The sequence below is a fragment of the Octopus bimaculoides genome, chromosome 16, assembly GCF_046866305.1.
Source record: "Octopus bimaculoides isolate indiv1 chromosome 16, ASM4686630v1, whole genome shotgun sequence".
NCBI lineage: Eukaryota > Metazoa > Mollusca > Cephalopoda > Octopoda > Octopodidae > Octopus > Octopus bimaculoides.
This window is the reverse complement of record NC_142943.1, coordinates 26,184,456-26,201,190: the sequence shown is the minus strand read 5'-3', so window position 1 is coordinate 26,201,190 and position 16,735 is coordinate 26,184,456. Positions and strand designations below refer to the sequence as shown.

The window sequence follows — 16,735 nt, the reverse complement described above, 5'->3', positions numbered from 1 at the left end:
CCAAGGTACTGTCAATTTGTATAGCTAGTCCCTCTGTTGGGTCGACATTCGGCAGATTCTCTTTCTCCCATTCATTCTCTTTATTGAGCAACCTTTCATAGTGGTGTCTCCAAATCTCTCTTTGTAGCCTCGTTTAGTGCAAGTGAACCATCATCGATGTGGACACATTTCTCTCCTACGACATCATGATTCTCTCTCACACACTGTCTTGCAACACAAAATACTTCAAGTCTTTGGTCCTCACGGTGCAGAACATTGGTAAATTTTTTTCTTATCTGCTTCCCCTCTGGCTAAATAAACCTGTCTCCTAGCTTCCCTTCTGGCAGTCTGATACAATTCCTTGCTACCACCGTTCTTCCAGTTGTTCCAAGCCTGTTTCTTTTCTCCAATAGCCCTGTCAACCAAATTGTTCCACCACCATGTTACCTTCGGTCAACAGGGGACTTTGCACCATCCACAGATCTGGTCAGTGTCTCTCAACAGGCCATCCCGCAGAAACCTCCAGTTGTCTTCCACATCATGTGATGCTATATCCCCTTCTATTTCGTCAAAGGCTTTGAGTAATACATCTCTAAATCTCTGTCCATTTGCAGGATCTTTAAGCTTCCAGACCCTTCTCCTCCATGCTGGTCGTTTTCTGGGCATCCATTTAGGCCTGATCCTGAAGTGGCTAACTACTAGTCTAAGTTGAGGGGTACATTCTTCATCTGGGAAGGTGTTGGCATTTATAAGCAGTTATCTTTCCCTTTTACTGGTGAGGATGTAGTCAATTTGGCTAGTGTGTCTGCCAGAACAGGAGGTGACTAGGTGATTGGTAGGTTTCTTGAAGTTAGTATTGCAAACCATATGATCATTTGCATCGCAGAACTCCAGCAGTCTGGTTCCTTCCTCATTGCAGGAACCAAAACCATAGCCTCCATGTACACCATGGAAGCCCCCTGCATGTTGTCCAACATGTCCATTGAAGACACCAGCCACAAAGAGAAGGTCCCTGTCATTCGTCAACGAAGTAGTCTGCAAGAGGATGTCATAAAATCGGTCTTTCTGCCCATCAGATACCCCTGGTTGAGGGGCATAGCCCAAGATAATGGTTGCTAACCCATGATGAAGCATTAATCTAATCTCAAGTATTCTGTTGCATACTCTGACTACCTCGATTACCTTATCAACCCATTTCTCCACAAGAGGTATACCCATCCGTCTGTGTTCTCTGCCCATAAAATCTTGTACCTGTGTTCTTTGCCTGTGAGGAACCTAGCGGAAACTCGTCTCCACTTTACTTCTTGGAGGTAGCACAAATCGACACATCTCCATTCAAGCATCTCAACAATCTTACCAGACCTACTTTTCAGTGTGCTGACGTTGAGAGTGCCAACCCTGAGGGTGTGGGAGGTATGGGTCTGTGTGACCCTGGGACGGGGGACAGCAGCATCATGTACCTGAAAAGAAAGCTTGCATTTGGCAGAATTCATAAACAAACAATAGCCTTCAACCTGCATACATTACACCATCATTTTTATGCACTAAATGATCGATAAACCCTAGGTAGGAGTGAGGATGGCATTAAACCTTTTGAAGTGTTCATGGGAGACAACCAAAGGATGACATAGGATAGGAACTTCTGGTACAGGTAGAAGGGATGGGAGGGCGGGCGTACCATGAGCTAGCAAATTTAGACAAGAGCATCTTCTGGATTTGTATTCCTTCGAGGGAGTTATTAAAAATCGAGTAGGGGGATCTGAGTATGTGCGCTAGTTTATATAGGGTGGTGGTGGTGGAAGAGTGGAGAAGTGTTGGCAAATCAAGTGAAATAGAATTGAAAAAGCTTAGAATTTTCGGTCAGCCAATCTGTGACAAATTTAGAGAAATAAGTGACGTTGTGACAAACTTGAATAAATAAATATGTGACGATTAATGGATATGGATGAACTTAAGACAACAACGAGGAAGACGAAACTATTGAAACTATGTTTACATGGTAATGAAATAGATAGAATAATGAAAAGAACTAAATAAGGGGTTTATGATCTGTGCAGAAATAGAGGAGTAGATGAACGATGTTGAATAGACAAAACTTCTTATCTGAGCATCTTCTGAGATTCGTATTCTTTTGGCAGAGGTATTGAAAATCGAGTGTCTCCAAAAAATGCATACTGGTATATTTGGTTACACTTGAACCCAATTTGAGAAATGGTTAAGTGGATAGTACTGTGAGATGTTTTCTTTTATTCAATGTTTCATTAAAACTAAAATGACAGGGGCTGTTTGTAAAATATAAATTGTGCAAAAGTTCTTTGACAAAATGAGTCTGAAATCACAGCTTATGCTGTTTCTTAATCTCTTACACATAGCAGCCAAGCTTCTTCAAAGCATACCATGCTATATTAAAAATGAGAACATTTAATGCTAGTTGCCCAAAATAATGAAATGATCACAGGCACAAGTATGACTGTGTGGTAAGAAGCTTGCTTCCCAACCACATGGTTCCAGGTTCAGTCCCACTGCATGACACCTTGGTCTTCTACAAGAGCTTCAGATTGACCAAAGCCTTGTGAATGGATTTGGAAGATGGAAACTGAAAGAAGCCTGTTGTATGTGTGTGTGTGTGCAAGTACGGCAGTGTAAACATCTTGAGAGAAAAGTTGGGCTCAAGAGGCATCAGATGTGGTGTGCAAGAGAGATGACTGCACTGGTATCGTCATGTGATGCATATGAATGAGGACAGCTGTAAAGAAGTGCCTATCTCTACCAGTAGAAGGAAGCTGTGGAAGAAGGAGACCCAGGATGATATGGACGAGGTGGTGAAGCATGATCTTTGAAGGTTGGGCCTCATGAAGGCAATGACTAGTGACTGAGATCTTTGGCAATATATTGTGCTTGAGAAGACCTGTCAAGCCAAGTGAAATCATAGTTGTGGCTGTTGTCAGTGTCACATAACTGGGACCCGTACCGGTGGCATGTAAATAGCGCCTTTCAAGTGTTTGGTCTCCTGGAAGCAATGTGGTCAATGCTGGTCTTGCATAACTAGCACTAGTGCCAGTGGCATGTAAAAAGCACCTTCCAAGCACTGGGCCTCATAGAGGCAATGACAAATGACAAAAGACTTTTGACAATATGCTGTGCTTGAGAAGGTAAACCCATCAGGCTAAATGAAATCATAGTCATGGCAGATACTGGTGTCACACAACTAGCACCTGTGCCAGTGACAAGTAAAAGCACCCATTACATTCTTAGAGTGGTTGGCATTAGGAAGGGCATCCAGCTGCAGAAACCATGCTAAATCAGACTGGAGTCTGGTGCAGCCCTTCAGCTTACCAGCCCTGGTCAAACTGTCCAACCCATACCGGCATGGACAATGGACACTAAATGACGATGATGATATGTATATCTATGTGTGTATGTGGCTGTGTGTCAAAAACCAATATTAATTATATATGGTTAAATCCATGTATGAGAAGTTGTAAATTTTAGTTGGTTACCTTGAGTTTATCTTTGAATGTCTTCAACTGTTTCTCTGCTTCAGCAATAAATAAAACAGTTTCTTTGACTTTCTCATGCAGTGGCTTCACTTTCTTCATCATTGTTGTGTTATAGCTGATATGTAAATTGCATAAAAGGAGAGGAAAATATATGTTGTTTAATTTGGTGCCATAGAATCACATCTGAAGCATCATGACTGATTAATGATTGCAGAATATTGACTTTAAGGAGGAATGATTATTGAAAGCCTAGTACTTATTCTATCGGTCTCTATTGCCGAAGCGCTAAGTTGCGGGGACATAAACATACCAGCATCGGTTGTCAAGCGATGTTGGGGGACAGACACACAAACACATACACACATACATATATATATACATATATACGACGGGCTTCTTTCAGTTTCCGTCTACCAAATCCACTCACAAGGCTTTGGTCAGCCCGAGGCTATAGTAGAAGACACTTGCCCAAGATGCCACGCAGTGGGACTGAACCCGGGACCATGTGGTTGGTAAGCAAGCTACTTACCACACAGCCACTCCTTCGTCTATTACTGATTGATTTTTAAACATGAACCCTTAAAGAATTATTCCCTAGTAATTATTTTGAAGAAAAAAAAAAGTTATTTCAAGGAATTTGAATTTAAAATTCTTGATATTTAGGGAGTGATTTCTAAATTGGTCTTTTTAAAATTAAATTTATCTAAGAATATGCAATTATTAAACCTGGCTAAATCTTTTATCACTTTGAATACCATATGTATCACAGGTGGCTTCTATGATAGAGAACTAATATATTTGTTTTGTACTATGGAAGGCACTGGTGATACTATGCTGTATATTAATGTGGTACTAGAACATATAAATGGTTAAAAAATTAGAAAAATCAAAAAATGTGTAATTTATAACAAAATTAGACTATTAGTGCAAAAAGAAGGGTATGATGCAAAATGGACTTAGTACGACAAAGTGTTAAAATAAACTTGACTCCATACTGAAACTGAGAAATTGTTCCCATTCTTTTATCATTCAGGTATCCTTTAAAATAAAGAGATGCAGCTTGACATACAGCTTTACAATGGCACACACAAAGAGGGATACTAAAACAAAATGGTAAGGTAGAACCTTTTGAGGAGATGATCTTTTCAAAATTTCAGGGAGTAGTGAGGTCATTTGTTTATTAAGGAGGAGCACAACAGACAATTATTGGCTCCTCCTTGGCTCTGTGTACCCCAAATTGATGTACCAGGTTACCCCTCCCCTCTTATAGGTTAGGTTAGGTTGGTAGGTGTTGGATATTCATGCAATTTGCATCTATAAAATTTCACTCATAAAGCATTGATCAACTCAAGGCTATGATAGAAAATTATTTTCTCAAAGTACTGCACAGGAATTGAACCCAAATCTGTTTTTGTGAAGCAAACTACTTAAGCATACAATATTTTCTAGACCCATATTTCCTAGATTTCCCCAGTTATTATTGAAAAGGAACAAAAACTTGTGTGATCAACTAGTCAGAATCAGAACCTAACTCCTTCTCTAGTAACACTTAATCCAATGCTTTCACTTATATTTGCAAAAGATGCATGATTGTCTCTTCATCTGGAATCCTTAGAATAAATAAATCTCCAACTAATTTACATGCATCTCATCAATTGTTATCTACTCTACTTCAAACAAACACTGTAGACATTTATTTATATATATATATATATTGCTAAGATAAGTCATATTTAGGAGAGTGTCAACTGGAAACTAATTTCTTTGGTCACTTTTTGTTTTAAAGCATCACATTACATTATAACTAAATTAAGTATCTGTTGCCTAGGTGGATTTAGTCACTAACTTTGGTTTTCTTCTTAGTTTCGGTTGTTTTCTTTCTTTTTCCCTAATCTCAAATTACACTTTTTTTTTATTTTACCCCCCTACTTCATATGTTCTTGCTGATCTCTCTCTCTCTCTCTCTCTCTCTCTCTCTCTCTCTCTCTCTCTCTCACACACACACTCTCTCTCTCTCATCAAACTTTACTACTTGTTCTGTCCCTTTCTCCCTCTGTTCAGTCTCCTCCCACTAACCCACATTTTACTTTCAACTACTTCATTACATCTGTTAAACCATCATATTCTTTCATTTTCTGATGAAATGATTTGCCTGAAGAATCACATCATCATTATCAATAATACCCATGTTATATACTGGCATGGGTTGGATGGTTTGACAGGATCCAATGGGTCTAAGAACTGCATCATGCTCCAATGTCTGCTTTGGCATGGTTTCTATGGTTGGGTCCCCCCACTAATACCAACAACTGAGGTTTTTTTTGTTTTTTTCATATCACCAGCACTACTGAGATCATCATGCAACTTTGGTGGACCAGTTAAGTTGACACATTAGGAATAAGCTGAAATCTTATTTACTATTTTACAAGCAACTTTTAGAAAGGCTTCTTACTTTCTTCAGTCAATCTGACTTCATGAGTGATTGGCATTAAAAAGCATTAATTCCACCAGTTTATGTAAATGTTCAAAACTTTGCAAATATGAATTGGAATTAGCAAAAAAATAATGTTTTATCACAAAGAAGGATTTTCAACTTTAAAAACTAATTTGGTAAAACAGAAATATCTATTTGTAGAAAGATTCAAATATTATAATCTTCATTAGCTGAATGCAGAAAGAAGATTTAAAGGAAATATACATACTTTGTAACATTAATTACCCATTGACACAAAATTCTACAAGATGAATCTCCAGGCGAAATTTTATCAATATATTCTGGATTAAAGTTTTCCTTCTTAACATAATCCTGCAATATTTCTAGATGTGACAAAGACACTGTGTATTCATCAAATGTCATTAGTTCCCCAATGAACCTAAAAATTGAAAGAATTGATATTCAAGAATTAGATGTTTTTTGAGTTTTATTTTGCAACTTTTCAATATATTATAAATAGGAATAAAAAAATATTACTGTTTATGTATAGACTCAAGGAAGAGAGAGAAGGAGGGGGGATAGACAGACAGAGAGAGAAAGAAAGAGAGAGAGAGTGGGGAGCAGAAGAAGCTCAGCCAAATGGAACTGGACAGCTCATAGATCCAGTTTAAGAAACTGGTTAACTAGATGTTGATTTAGTTAGAGACAGTTTGTGGATATTGGACAGAAGAATCATGGTTTATAGACAATCATCATCAATACCATAATCAACATCATCTTTCTAACATGACAGACGTAATGCACGTCTGCATATTTCAGTATTCCAAAATTGCATGTAGATATTATAATTGTCTGAAGCATGCATAAGAGTTGGAAAACACTGGAAAATTGTATTTTCTTAGTGATCATGTATCGGAACAGGAGACAGGAAAAAACTTTGATATTATCTATTTACCATTACATGTTTGAAAAGTGTACATGAAAGAAAAACATGTAAGGTATCTCCTATTACAAATTCTTCAGACAGAAAATCAAATATATATATATATATATGTATATGTATATATATATATATATATATATATATATATATATATATATATATATATATATATATATATATATATTATATATATATATATATATCTTTTATCTTTTACTTGTTTCAGTCATTAGACTGTGGTCATGCTGGGGCACTGCCCTCAAGAGTTCTTAGCTGAATGAATCAACTTCAGTACTGTTTTTTTAAGCCTGGTACTTATTCTATCGGGTAATTCTGCCAAACTGCTTAGTTATGGGGATATAAACCCACCAACACCTGTTCTGAAGCAGCAGTTGGGGACAAACACAGATGCAAAAATACGCACACACATACATATAAACGTCAGGCTTCTTTCAGTTTCTGTCTACGAAACCCACTTGCAAGGCTTGGTCTGCCCAAGGATATAGTAGAAGATACTTGTCCAATGTATCATGCAGTGGGACTGAACCTAGAACCATGTGGTTGGGAAGCAAGCTTCTTATCATAGAGCCATGCCTGCACTTGTGCATGTGTATGTATGTATGTATGTATATATATATATATATATATGTGTGTGTGTGTGTCTTTTCTAGAGACCTCTGGCAAACAAATCTGTAAATGTATCTAGTATAAGACTTTCAGACTACTGAATTACACAACTCATCAGCCATTCTAAAAGAAAATAGAATTACATGCATTACCAGATTAATTATAACAGTAATCTCATCTTAAACATTAACCTCACCTATGTTCAGCATTAAAGAATACAATATGTCAAAAAAACATTTTAATCAATAAATTAGGAAGAAAGTCTTATAGTTGTTTGCAATGAATTATTAATTAAAACAATATTATGTATTACCAAATCAAAACAGATTGTCTGTTTTTCAATTAATTTTGAAAATCATCATCACCATCACTATCCTCATCCTTTAACGTCCGTTTTCCAGTGTTTAGTAAAAATTACTTAATTTTAAGCTGATGTCGAGTACATAACTTGACAAAAGTTCCCTAAATGAAATCATGATGGAAGCCTTTAATTTAGATATCAAAATTTTAAAACTAGATAGTTTTTCTATCACAGAGCCCCAAGTGATCTCAAAGTGGATGAAACAAAAGGGTCAATGAAGAGATAAAACGTAAGATACCTTTCTAAGTTAGCCATTAGTCGCTTGGCCCCTTTGTACCATGTTAGTTCTGATGTGGAAGATTTAACTATAAAATATGAAAATCAAAATTAGGATTAAAATATTTTTAAACATTACATCAATATGGAAGAATAATTTTGCTATTACATATGTGTAAACTTATACACATACACACACACAACAAATATTTAATATACATTCTGTGGTAGGCCTAAAATTACACCCATTCAGCTCAAAACCTTCATAACACTTTTTGGCACCTTCAGAGGAACATGTTCTGTTGCAAGATCTCAAACTTGGTCTGAGAATAGTACTTCTCTCTCAGTTGTGAAATTAACTATTAGAGATTAAACAACAAGAAATATTTCTCAGTGGGGGTACACCCCTATTTAGTTCAGTTGTCTAACCATATGGGTAATTTCCTGTGAGGCCTGATACATAACTTTATATACTGTTCTCTGGCAGAATCATTGACATGTGAGGTAAAAATCTCAGTGGTCCTTACTTTCTGAGTTCAACTTTGCCTTTCTTCCTTTCAGGGTCAATAAAATAAGTACCAGTTGAGTACTGAGTTGATTTAATCAACTCCCTCCCTCTCCTCAAAACTGCTGGTCTTGTGCCAAAATTTGAGGATAATTTTATGTATTGTTCACCCTAGTTCTGGTTCCCCTCTTCAGAGATCAAGCAATACTGAGCTGTGATCCATAAGCTTTGATATCCTTTTCTCCTTCAAAGAGCATGTTCTAACATAAAGTCAAATAAAGAAAATGAAAAACAATCTACTGGACAATCCTTTCTCACTATACCCGTTTCTGTGAATGCCTGTTCAACTTTCATACCACTCACCACCTTCAATATTAACATTGTATATAAATTTAATATTCAAAACTTCAAATTCTTACAGTAATCTCTGCCCCGATCACATTGACTTTACTTACAATTAAGAAGCAGTAACACATACCAATATCACTTCATTCTGAAAATTAGACAATGAAGGGATAGAAATGTTGATGAAGGTCTTTGGAAATTTATTGTTCTGAACAAACTACAAGGAATTCATGTGAAAATATCAAAACAAAAAAAAAATGTTGTGTTTTCCAATACAAAGAAATATATTATTAATACAGTGATATATTAGGACTAGTGTCTTCATTTTGATTGTTATAGTTACAGTATGTCAGCCATTGTACCCTCAGGCCTTCTTCAGATGTCTGCCATCTTTGGTAATGTTCTTTGAATTTCAAACCAAATCCTTTATCAACCCTTTAGCATTCAGATTATTCTGTCACATGCAATGCTTATTAATTCACATGACCAGTTTAAATGCTAAAGGGTTAAATCCACTCACTGATTGTCTTCATTCTAGTGTCCATGTCAGAGATTTTATTAGATTAGTTATTCATCATCATCATCGTTTAACGTCCATTCTCCATGCTGGTATGGGTTGGACAGTTTGACAGAGCTGTTTTGGCTCGGTCTCCACAGCTGGATGTTTTTCCAAATGCCAACCACTTTATGGAGTGTACTGGGTGCTTTAAATGTGGCACAGGTACCTTTACATGACACTGGCACAAGCACTTTTATATGGTACAAGTGTTTTTACATAGCACCAGCACCCACGAGCCTGCAAGACTAGGATCTCTCATTCTGTTTTATTAAACATTTTGTATTCTCTTTAACCTAGTATTTGTTCTTTGTTACCTCGTACTTGTATTTTCTGTTATGCAACGCCAGATTAAGACCCAGAGAGGCCCTAAGCATTTTAAAAATGTTGGTGTTCCCACATATATATATATATATATATATATATATATATATGTAATTCAAAATATAAACAATAATAACTCATAAAATAATTTTTTTTTTTTCAAAATGAAACAAAACAAACAGTAAGATGGAAAACAATGTTTATTTTTGTATACTTCCACCTCACTTATATTTGAAAGGTTAAAGTTTTCTCCTATTTTTGTTAATTGCAAAATCTTTGACCAGATCCTCACTATGACACCATGAATACTTTAAAATTATATTTTCAACCATGTAAACCACTTTGAATATTATTTTAGCAAGTTTACAGTTATTTACCATTTCTGTGGTGTCCCTCTTCTCTTGATGCCCTTATTGTGCTTATTTGCTTAATAATTAATCTGGCACTGAAGTTACATAGTGTTTATATTTTGGTCTGTCAGTGAGCTATAACATATTACAAGTCAACAGTTTGTTTAAATTAGGGCTCTAACTTACAGAATGACAATTTCAATCGCACATTGAACCTGATAGTTGACCAATCAAAACTCTTTGACACCACACCCTACAACCTTGGAAAAAAAAAGGCCCCACAGGACAATAGGGTAGTCAAGGATGGAACACTTTTGAGGATAGTGTTTACAAGAAAGTCCTTTAAAAAATCTTTACCATCTCCCCCCAAGAAGTATTTGTGTCTTAAACAACACTCTTCTCTAATTATTAGAATATTTTGTAATTAGATTCATATTCCTTATTTTATTTTCCTTTCAGCTACTTTCTTTAGATGCTAGAGTATTTTGTGTTTTAAACAAATATTTCAACCCTTATTTGGTGAATCATTAGCTCATAAATACAACTATTCTCAGTTTGCTGTTTTCTCACATCATTGTTTTACATTTCAATCTTAGTTGTAAGAGATGAAGTTAGATTCGTCATTTTGTACTTGATACGTGTCCCTTGGTAATCAACAAACATTGGTAGATTGATGATAACCTTGTTAGTTTTCAACATCTACTTATAAATTATTTAGAGAGATTTACAATTGTTTATTTTCTTGACATCCCTAAAGGAATACTTTATCATTATAGCAATAGAATATAAGCAAGTAGGTTTGCTGGTTCACTAACAATACTCTTTCCTTGTCATCAATTGTGATTAGATAATGTTACTGCAGCTTTGAGAACAAAATAAAATTTTCCTATAAATTTCAAGATTATTTGTTAGTTTGTAACATCCACCACTTCCTCCATCCAGCACATTATTATTGCATTTATTGTTACTGTTGTTGTTGCTTTTGCATTATGAAGATGTGTTTATTTTTAGCTCCATAGGTTGGCTATTACTATGTAGTCTTAGAAGTGTAGGCAGTTTCTTCTTTTATGAGTATACTACTATAGAACAATGGTACCTATTAATTATTTTTATTCTAGTGCAACATTTTTGGTTCAACTTCTTTTTACTTTTGTTGAATTTTTAACATAGCAACACAGGGATATGCCCTACCCCAAAGAAATATCCAAATGCTTCCACAGATGATAAATAATAGAAAAGAAAAAACATGAACACAATTATTTTGCACAAACACACAAACCTCTCAAAGGTAAAAGATATGGATCTTTTTGAGTATTGGAGGTGACTTTGATGCCATATGCACAGACAGCAACAACAAAAACAAAAGCACACACACACACACACACTTTGTCTAGCAAAATTATGGGTAAAACAAAGGCAAAGATAACTCTGCCAATATTATTTTGAATAAGGTATCTTTAATATTTGCCCAAATTTAGAAGGAGCTATAGTAACTGCCTCAATAAGCTCTGTTTCCTTTCCCAAGGAATTTGTTTGAGAGTGAGGAAAGAAATCTATTCAACAGTGCAAAGGAAAACTGACATACCTGCACACTGATAAAAATAAAGCAGTGTTTAGTACATCCTTAAAGAAGTGATTGAAGGAAACTCATGGTGATGTGTAGGGCAGGTTCTAATCCATTAACAGAGGCAAAGTCTATGGGACTAGCAACCTGCTATTCAAGACCAAGGCTGAAGTACAATGTTAGACATGAACAAAATGTGAAATGGTTGCTCATTGATTTATACCTCAACATAATGAACACTACAACCCAAAAGGTTATAGTGAGAGCTATAATAATATTGAAGATGCAGGATAGAAGGCTGAGCTTGTATATTGGTAGCAGAGGTTTCTACTGAAGGAGTTGAAAAAAACAAAATGAATGGCAACAACAAAAGTAAAATCCAGAGGCAGCTGTTTCAGCAGCACTGCCAGTAGAAACTATGAAATTATGATAATTAAATAATATTCAATATATTTAAGTTTTAGTGTGTATTTTCTGACGTGTTAGATTATATTTCTAAAAGTCCACATTGTATCTGGATATCTATTACAATGTATCAGTTAAGAACCATTGTTCTTTGTCTTCATTCATCACCATTGAATCACATGCTTCTTTAAATAAAGGAGACTGTATAATTCTGAAGGCCAGTCTCAAAACACTGAACCTTACGAAGGAGATGACAGAGGACCAGGATACGTGGCACATTGCTGTACTTGACAAGACCTGCCCACCACAACAGAATTGAGATCCTAAAACCAAGATGCCACATAAAAAGCACCAGTGCTGGTGCCATGTAAAAAACACTGGTGATGGTGCTACATAAAACGCACCTAGTACACTCTGTAAAGTGGTTGGCATTAGCAAAAGCATCCAGCCACAGAAACAAAACCAAAACAGACTATAGAACTTGGTACAGCCCCAGGCCTAGCCAGTTCCTGTCAAGCCATCCAACATGGAAAATGAATGTTAAATGTTGATGATGATGATAGTTGATGACAATTATAAACATGAAATACCTTTGATTATAAACCTGCCCAGGTGAAGTTTACCTGGTTTTGAATAACAGCAACTATCAATTTATCACTTAGGTTGATATGATCTTGCAGTTAAGAAGTTCAGTCTGCAATCACACAGTTCTGGCACCAGCACCTACACCAATGCTTTTTATGTGGTACCTTGGTTTCAGGATCTGAATTCTGTTATGGTAGATGGGTCGTCATGAGTACAGCAATGTGACACATATCTTGGTCCTTTGTCATCTGCTTCATAAGGTTCAGCATTTTGAACTGAACTCAATATTTCGTCCCATATCTTCCTTGATCTCCTTCTTCCACAACTTCCCTCCACTTAAAGTGATCTGCACTACTGGATATTTATTATATCACAAGACATTTTTCTATCTCACAACATTATCATAACAGTACTCACCAATTATTATAATTGCTGCAAAAATATCTACAATTTCCTGGATAGGTTTGGGCATCACTTTTAACTGACCAAGTTCTTCAATATTTAGAGATTCCACTAGCTTCTTGGTGTCTACAACTATCTGGACAGTTTTGAAGACAGCTCTCTGGTGAGCAACTTGGAATTCTGGCAGTAACTGACAAAGAAATATCACAAGAGTTAACTGACATAATGAGACCTTTACACATTAGGAGTCTAGGAACTTAAAATCTCATGAAATATAACAAAAACTACTTTTAATGCATATCCTCAGTTTGATATCTTCATTATGTTTCACTTCATTCAGTCATTAGCCTGCGGCCATGCTGGAGCACTGTCATGAAGGGTTCAGTTGAACAAATCAACCTTAGTACTTTCTATGATTCTTTTAAGCTTGGCACTTCTGCCAAACCATTAGGTTAAGGGAAGCAAATGGACCAACACCAGTTGTCAAGCATTGGTGGGTAGCAAACACAAAGGCCGATGCAGCTTGGCACCAGTGATGTTGCAACTCATTTCTACAGCTGAGTGAATAGGAGCAACGTCAAAAAAAGTGTTCTTGCTCAAGAACACAACAAACAGCACCGTCTAGGAATCTAACTCACAACCTCACAATTGTAAACCCAAAGATCTAACCACTGAGCCATGTACCTTCACACACACACACACACACACACACACATAACCAAACAAGACAATTAACTCTAAAGACAATTCTTTACAGACAGATTGTTAGGTTTTCTCAAAGATATTTTTTACGTCATCCACTTCACACAATCAGGGAATACTCTAGCCATAATTTACATCACTGATTGTTGTTAATTAATATACAAACCTTCCTTAATTTATTTATTGCCTTCTTCTGTAAACACACAAAATTTTCCTGTTGTTTAATAATAGTGCCATTTTGACCAATTTGTTGCAGCAACATTCTAGAATTCTGGCAAAAAAATAATAGCACTGACTTTAGAAAGAAAATACATTGTTCGTTTGCTCCTTTCCATTGTTTTGTATCAAGGAGAGAATCAATATTTTCTGCTTGGCTGTATTTACTTGGAATAAAATTGTAGTTGTAATTTATAGAATTAGTCATTATTATTAATTACTAGAGTTAGGTATTTGGTATAAGGGTGCTTTAAAAATACCCCACAGAGTGACAACTGTGCTCTACATAGTTACAGGCTGCCCTTTGGCAAGGCATAGAACCCATTCAGCTACCCTGCCGGGGACGCAGTAAAGTCATGGGACTGCAGTATGGCAGAATATAAAGAAGTAGCAAATGAGCTCAACTGAGCCAATGGTGCTTCTTGCACTGATGCTGAGCAGAGGAATCCCAGATCAACAGTCAGGATCACCAAGCTCTATCAAGAAAGGAACTACAACTCATCCAACGTTGTGTAATTAGGTAATGAAAGATTCACTATGACTTGAGCTCCCGATTCAAATTCATAATAATGGAACCAGATAGTGAGAGAGAGCCATGAGAATCCACAAAAGCAGCAAAAAAAATATAAAGAGCAACGTGGTGACCTGGTAGAATTGTTAGCACATCAGACAAAATGCCTAGCAGCATTTCTTATGATTCACTATGTTCTAAGTTCAAATTCTACCAATGTCGACTTAGCCTTACAGCATTCCCCCTGAGTTGATAAAATGAAGTATCAGTAGAGTACTGGGGTTAATGTAATCCACTTACTCCCCACTCCCCCACCTACTTCATTTTTGACAGCCTTTTGCCAAAATTGGAAACACTATTAATTACTAGAGCCTGCTACTAATTACTCGTTTTCTTTTGCTTAATCATGAGGGAAAGCAGGGATCAGAATCCTTTTTAGAGCCATTGGGTGTGGTAGGAGGGAATGTGGAAAGTATTTCCAAACCAGAAGATCAAGCTTAAATGATTACCACAGACTGGGATCTTCTAAAGACACCGAAAGTAGATTGTGTTAAAAAAGGCAATCAACTGATTTTTGTCACCTATGTAGGCCATGGTAGGGTTTGGATTTAGAATGTAAAGCATCAGAGCAAATACTTCAGGAAATTTTTTTCAGATTCTTTAAAGATTCTTCCAATTAATTGTCTTATTGTTATCATCATCATCATTAATGTCCCTTTCCCCCTTTTACTATACTGGTAAGGGTTGGATAGTTTGATAAGAACTTACAAATCAAAGGAACAAAATCATGTTAAACAATGTTATTGTCAGATTACAAAACAAACTTACTAATTGGCATTGCTCTATTAACATTGATGTATGTTCTCTCAGTTGATCGATGCTGGAAACTTCTTGTTCCACCTCACTAAGTTGATGATGAAGTGACAGACATCGGGAATGGTCAGAAGAAACCAGGAGATACCGTTTCATAGCCAAATCAACAAACCTGTGAAGAGAGTAAAAACTTACAATTTAGGATAAATATATGAATGTCTGTACTGTATTATAGACAGACATATTAAGACTAGCATCATCATCTTGGTTGTTATGATCACTGCTCCAGCCATAGTACTCTCCACTCTTCTTCAGACACTTGTCATATTCAATAACATATATATAAAATCAAATGGGCAAGATGGCTGCCACACAAGGACACCACAAATGGTCCCAAATGTGAAATGGCATCAACATAGGACAAATGAATGTCTTCAAGGAGACCTGCCAAAAGTTAGTGAGAAGATCAGGCAAATACAGTTGCAACTATCTGCATGTGCCACCCTGAACTGAAGCATCCAAATTAGTCTTCTGGAACCCACTCCATGGTGATGTAAGACGATGTTGTCAGCCTTATATCAGCAATATGATTGCAGACAATGGCCTGCAATATATTCAGGACCTTGGAGCAGTGATGCTGGATTGAGAAGTGTAGCAGGTGGACTTTGTTGCTGCGGCCTGGTTGAAGCCAGACCATAATAATAATGATTATATCTATCTATCTATATATATATATATATATATATATTTAAACAAGTGCAGCATGGAAGGTGTTTATAAGCCATTTAAAAGTACACAAAAACCATTAGATTCACTTCAATATTTAAATTTAATTTCTCAAAATATTTTCGGCACTTTGAAACCGCGACCTGTTCCCTGACAAAATTTCATGCAGCATATATATGTATATAATTATATATATATATATATATATATAATTATATATATATATATATATATAATTATATATATATATATATATATATAATATATATATATATATATATATATATATATATATATATATATATATATATATATATATATATATATATATATATATATATATATATATATATATATATATATATATATATATTATATATATATATATATATTATATATATATATATAATTATATATATATATATAATTATATATATATATATAATTATATATATATATATAATTATATATATATATATATATATATATATATATATATATATATATATATATATATATATATATATATATATATATATATATATATATATATATATATATATATATATATATATATATATATATATATATATATATATATATATATATATATAATATATATATATTATATATATATATATAATATATATATATATATAATATATATATAT

General features: G+C 35.2%; 1 protein-coding gene across 1 annotated transcript in view; it reads right to left on the bottom strand.

Moving 5' to 3' along the window:
• LOC106883723 (dynein beta chain, ciliary) overlaps positions 1–16,735 on the bottom strand; it is a 362,109-nt gene that overhangs the window by 86,171 nt on the left and 259,203 nt on the right. Inside the window, exons 66-71 of the mRNA XM_089364269.1 lie at positions 15,354–15,510; positions 13,965–14,069; positions 13,112–13,286; positions 8,083–8,149; positions 6,182–6,352; positions 3,480–3,594 (exon numbers count right to left, since the gene is read on the bottom strand). Of these exons, the coding sequence (XP_089220395.1) occupies positions 3,480–3,594; positions 6,182–6,352; positions 8,083–8,149; positions 13,112–13,286; positions 13,965–14,069; positions 15,354–15,510 (790 nt within the window). The remainder of the gene's footprint in view (positions 1–3,479; positions 3,595–6,181; positions 6,353–8,082; positions 8,150–13,111; positions 13,287–13,964; positions 14,070–15,353; positions 15,511–16,735) is intronic.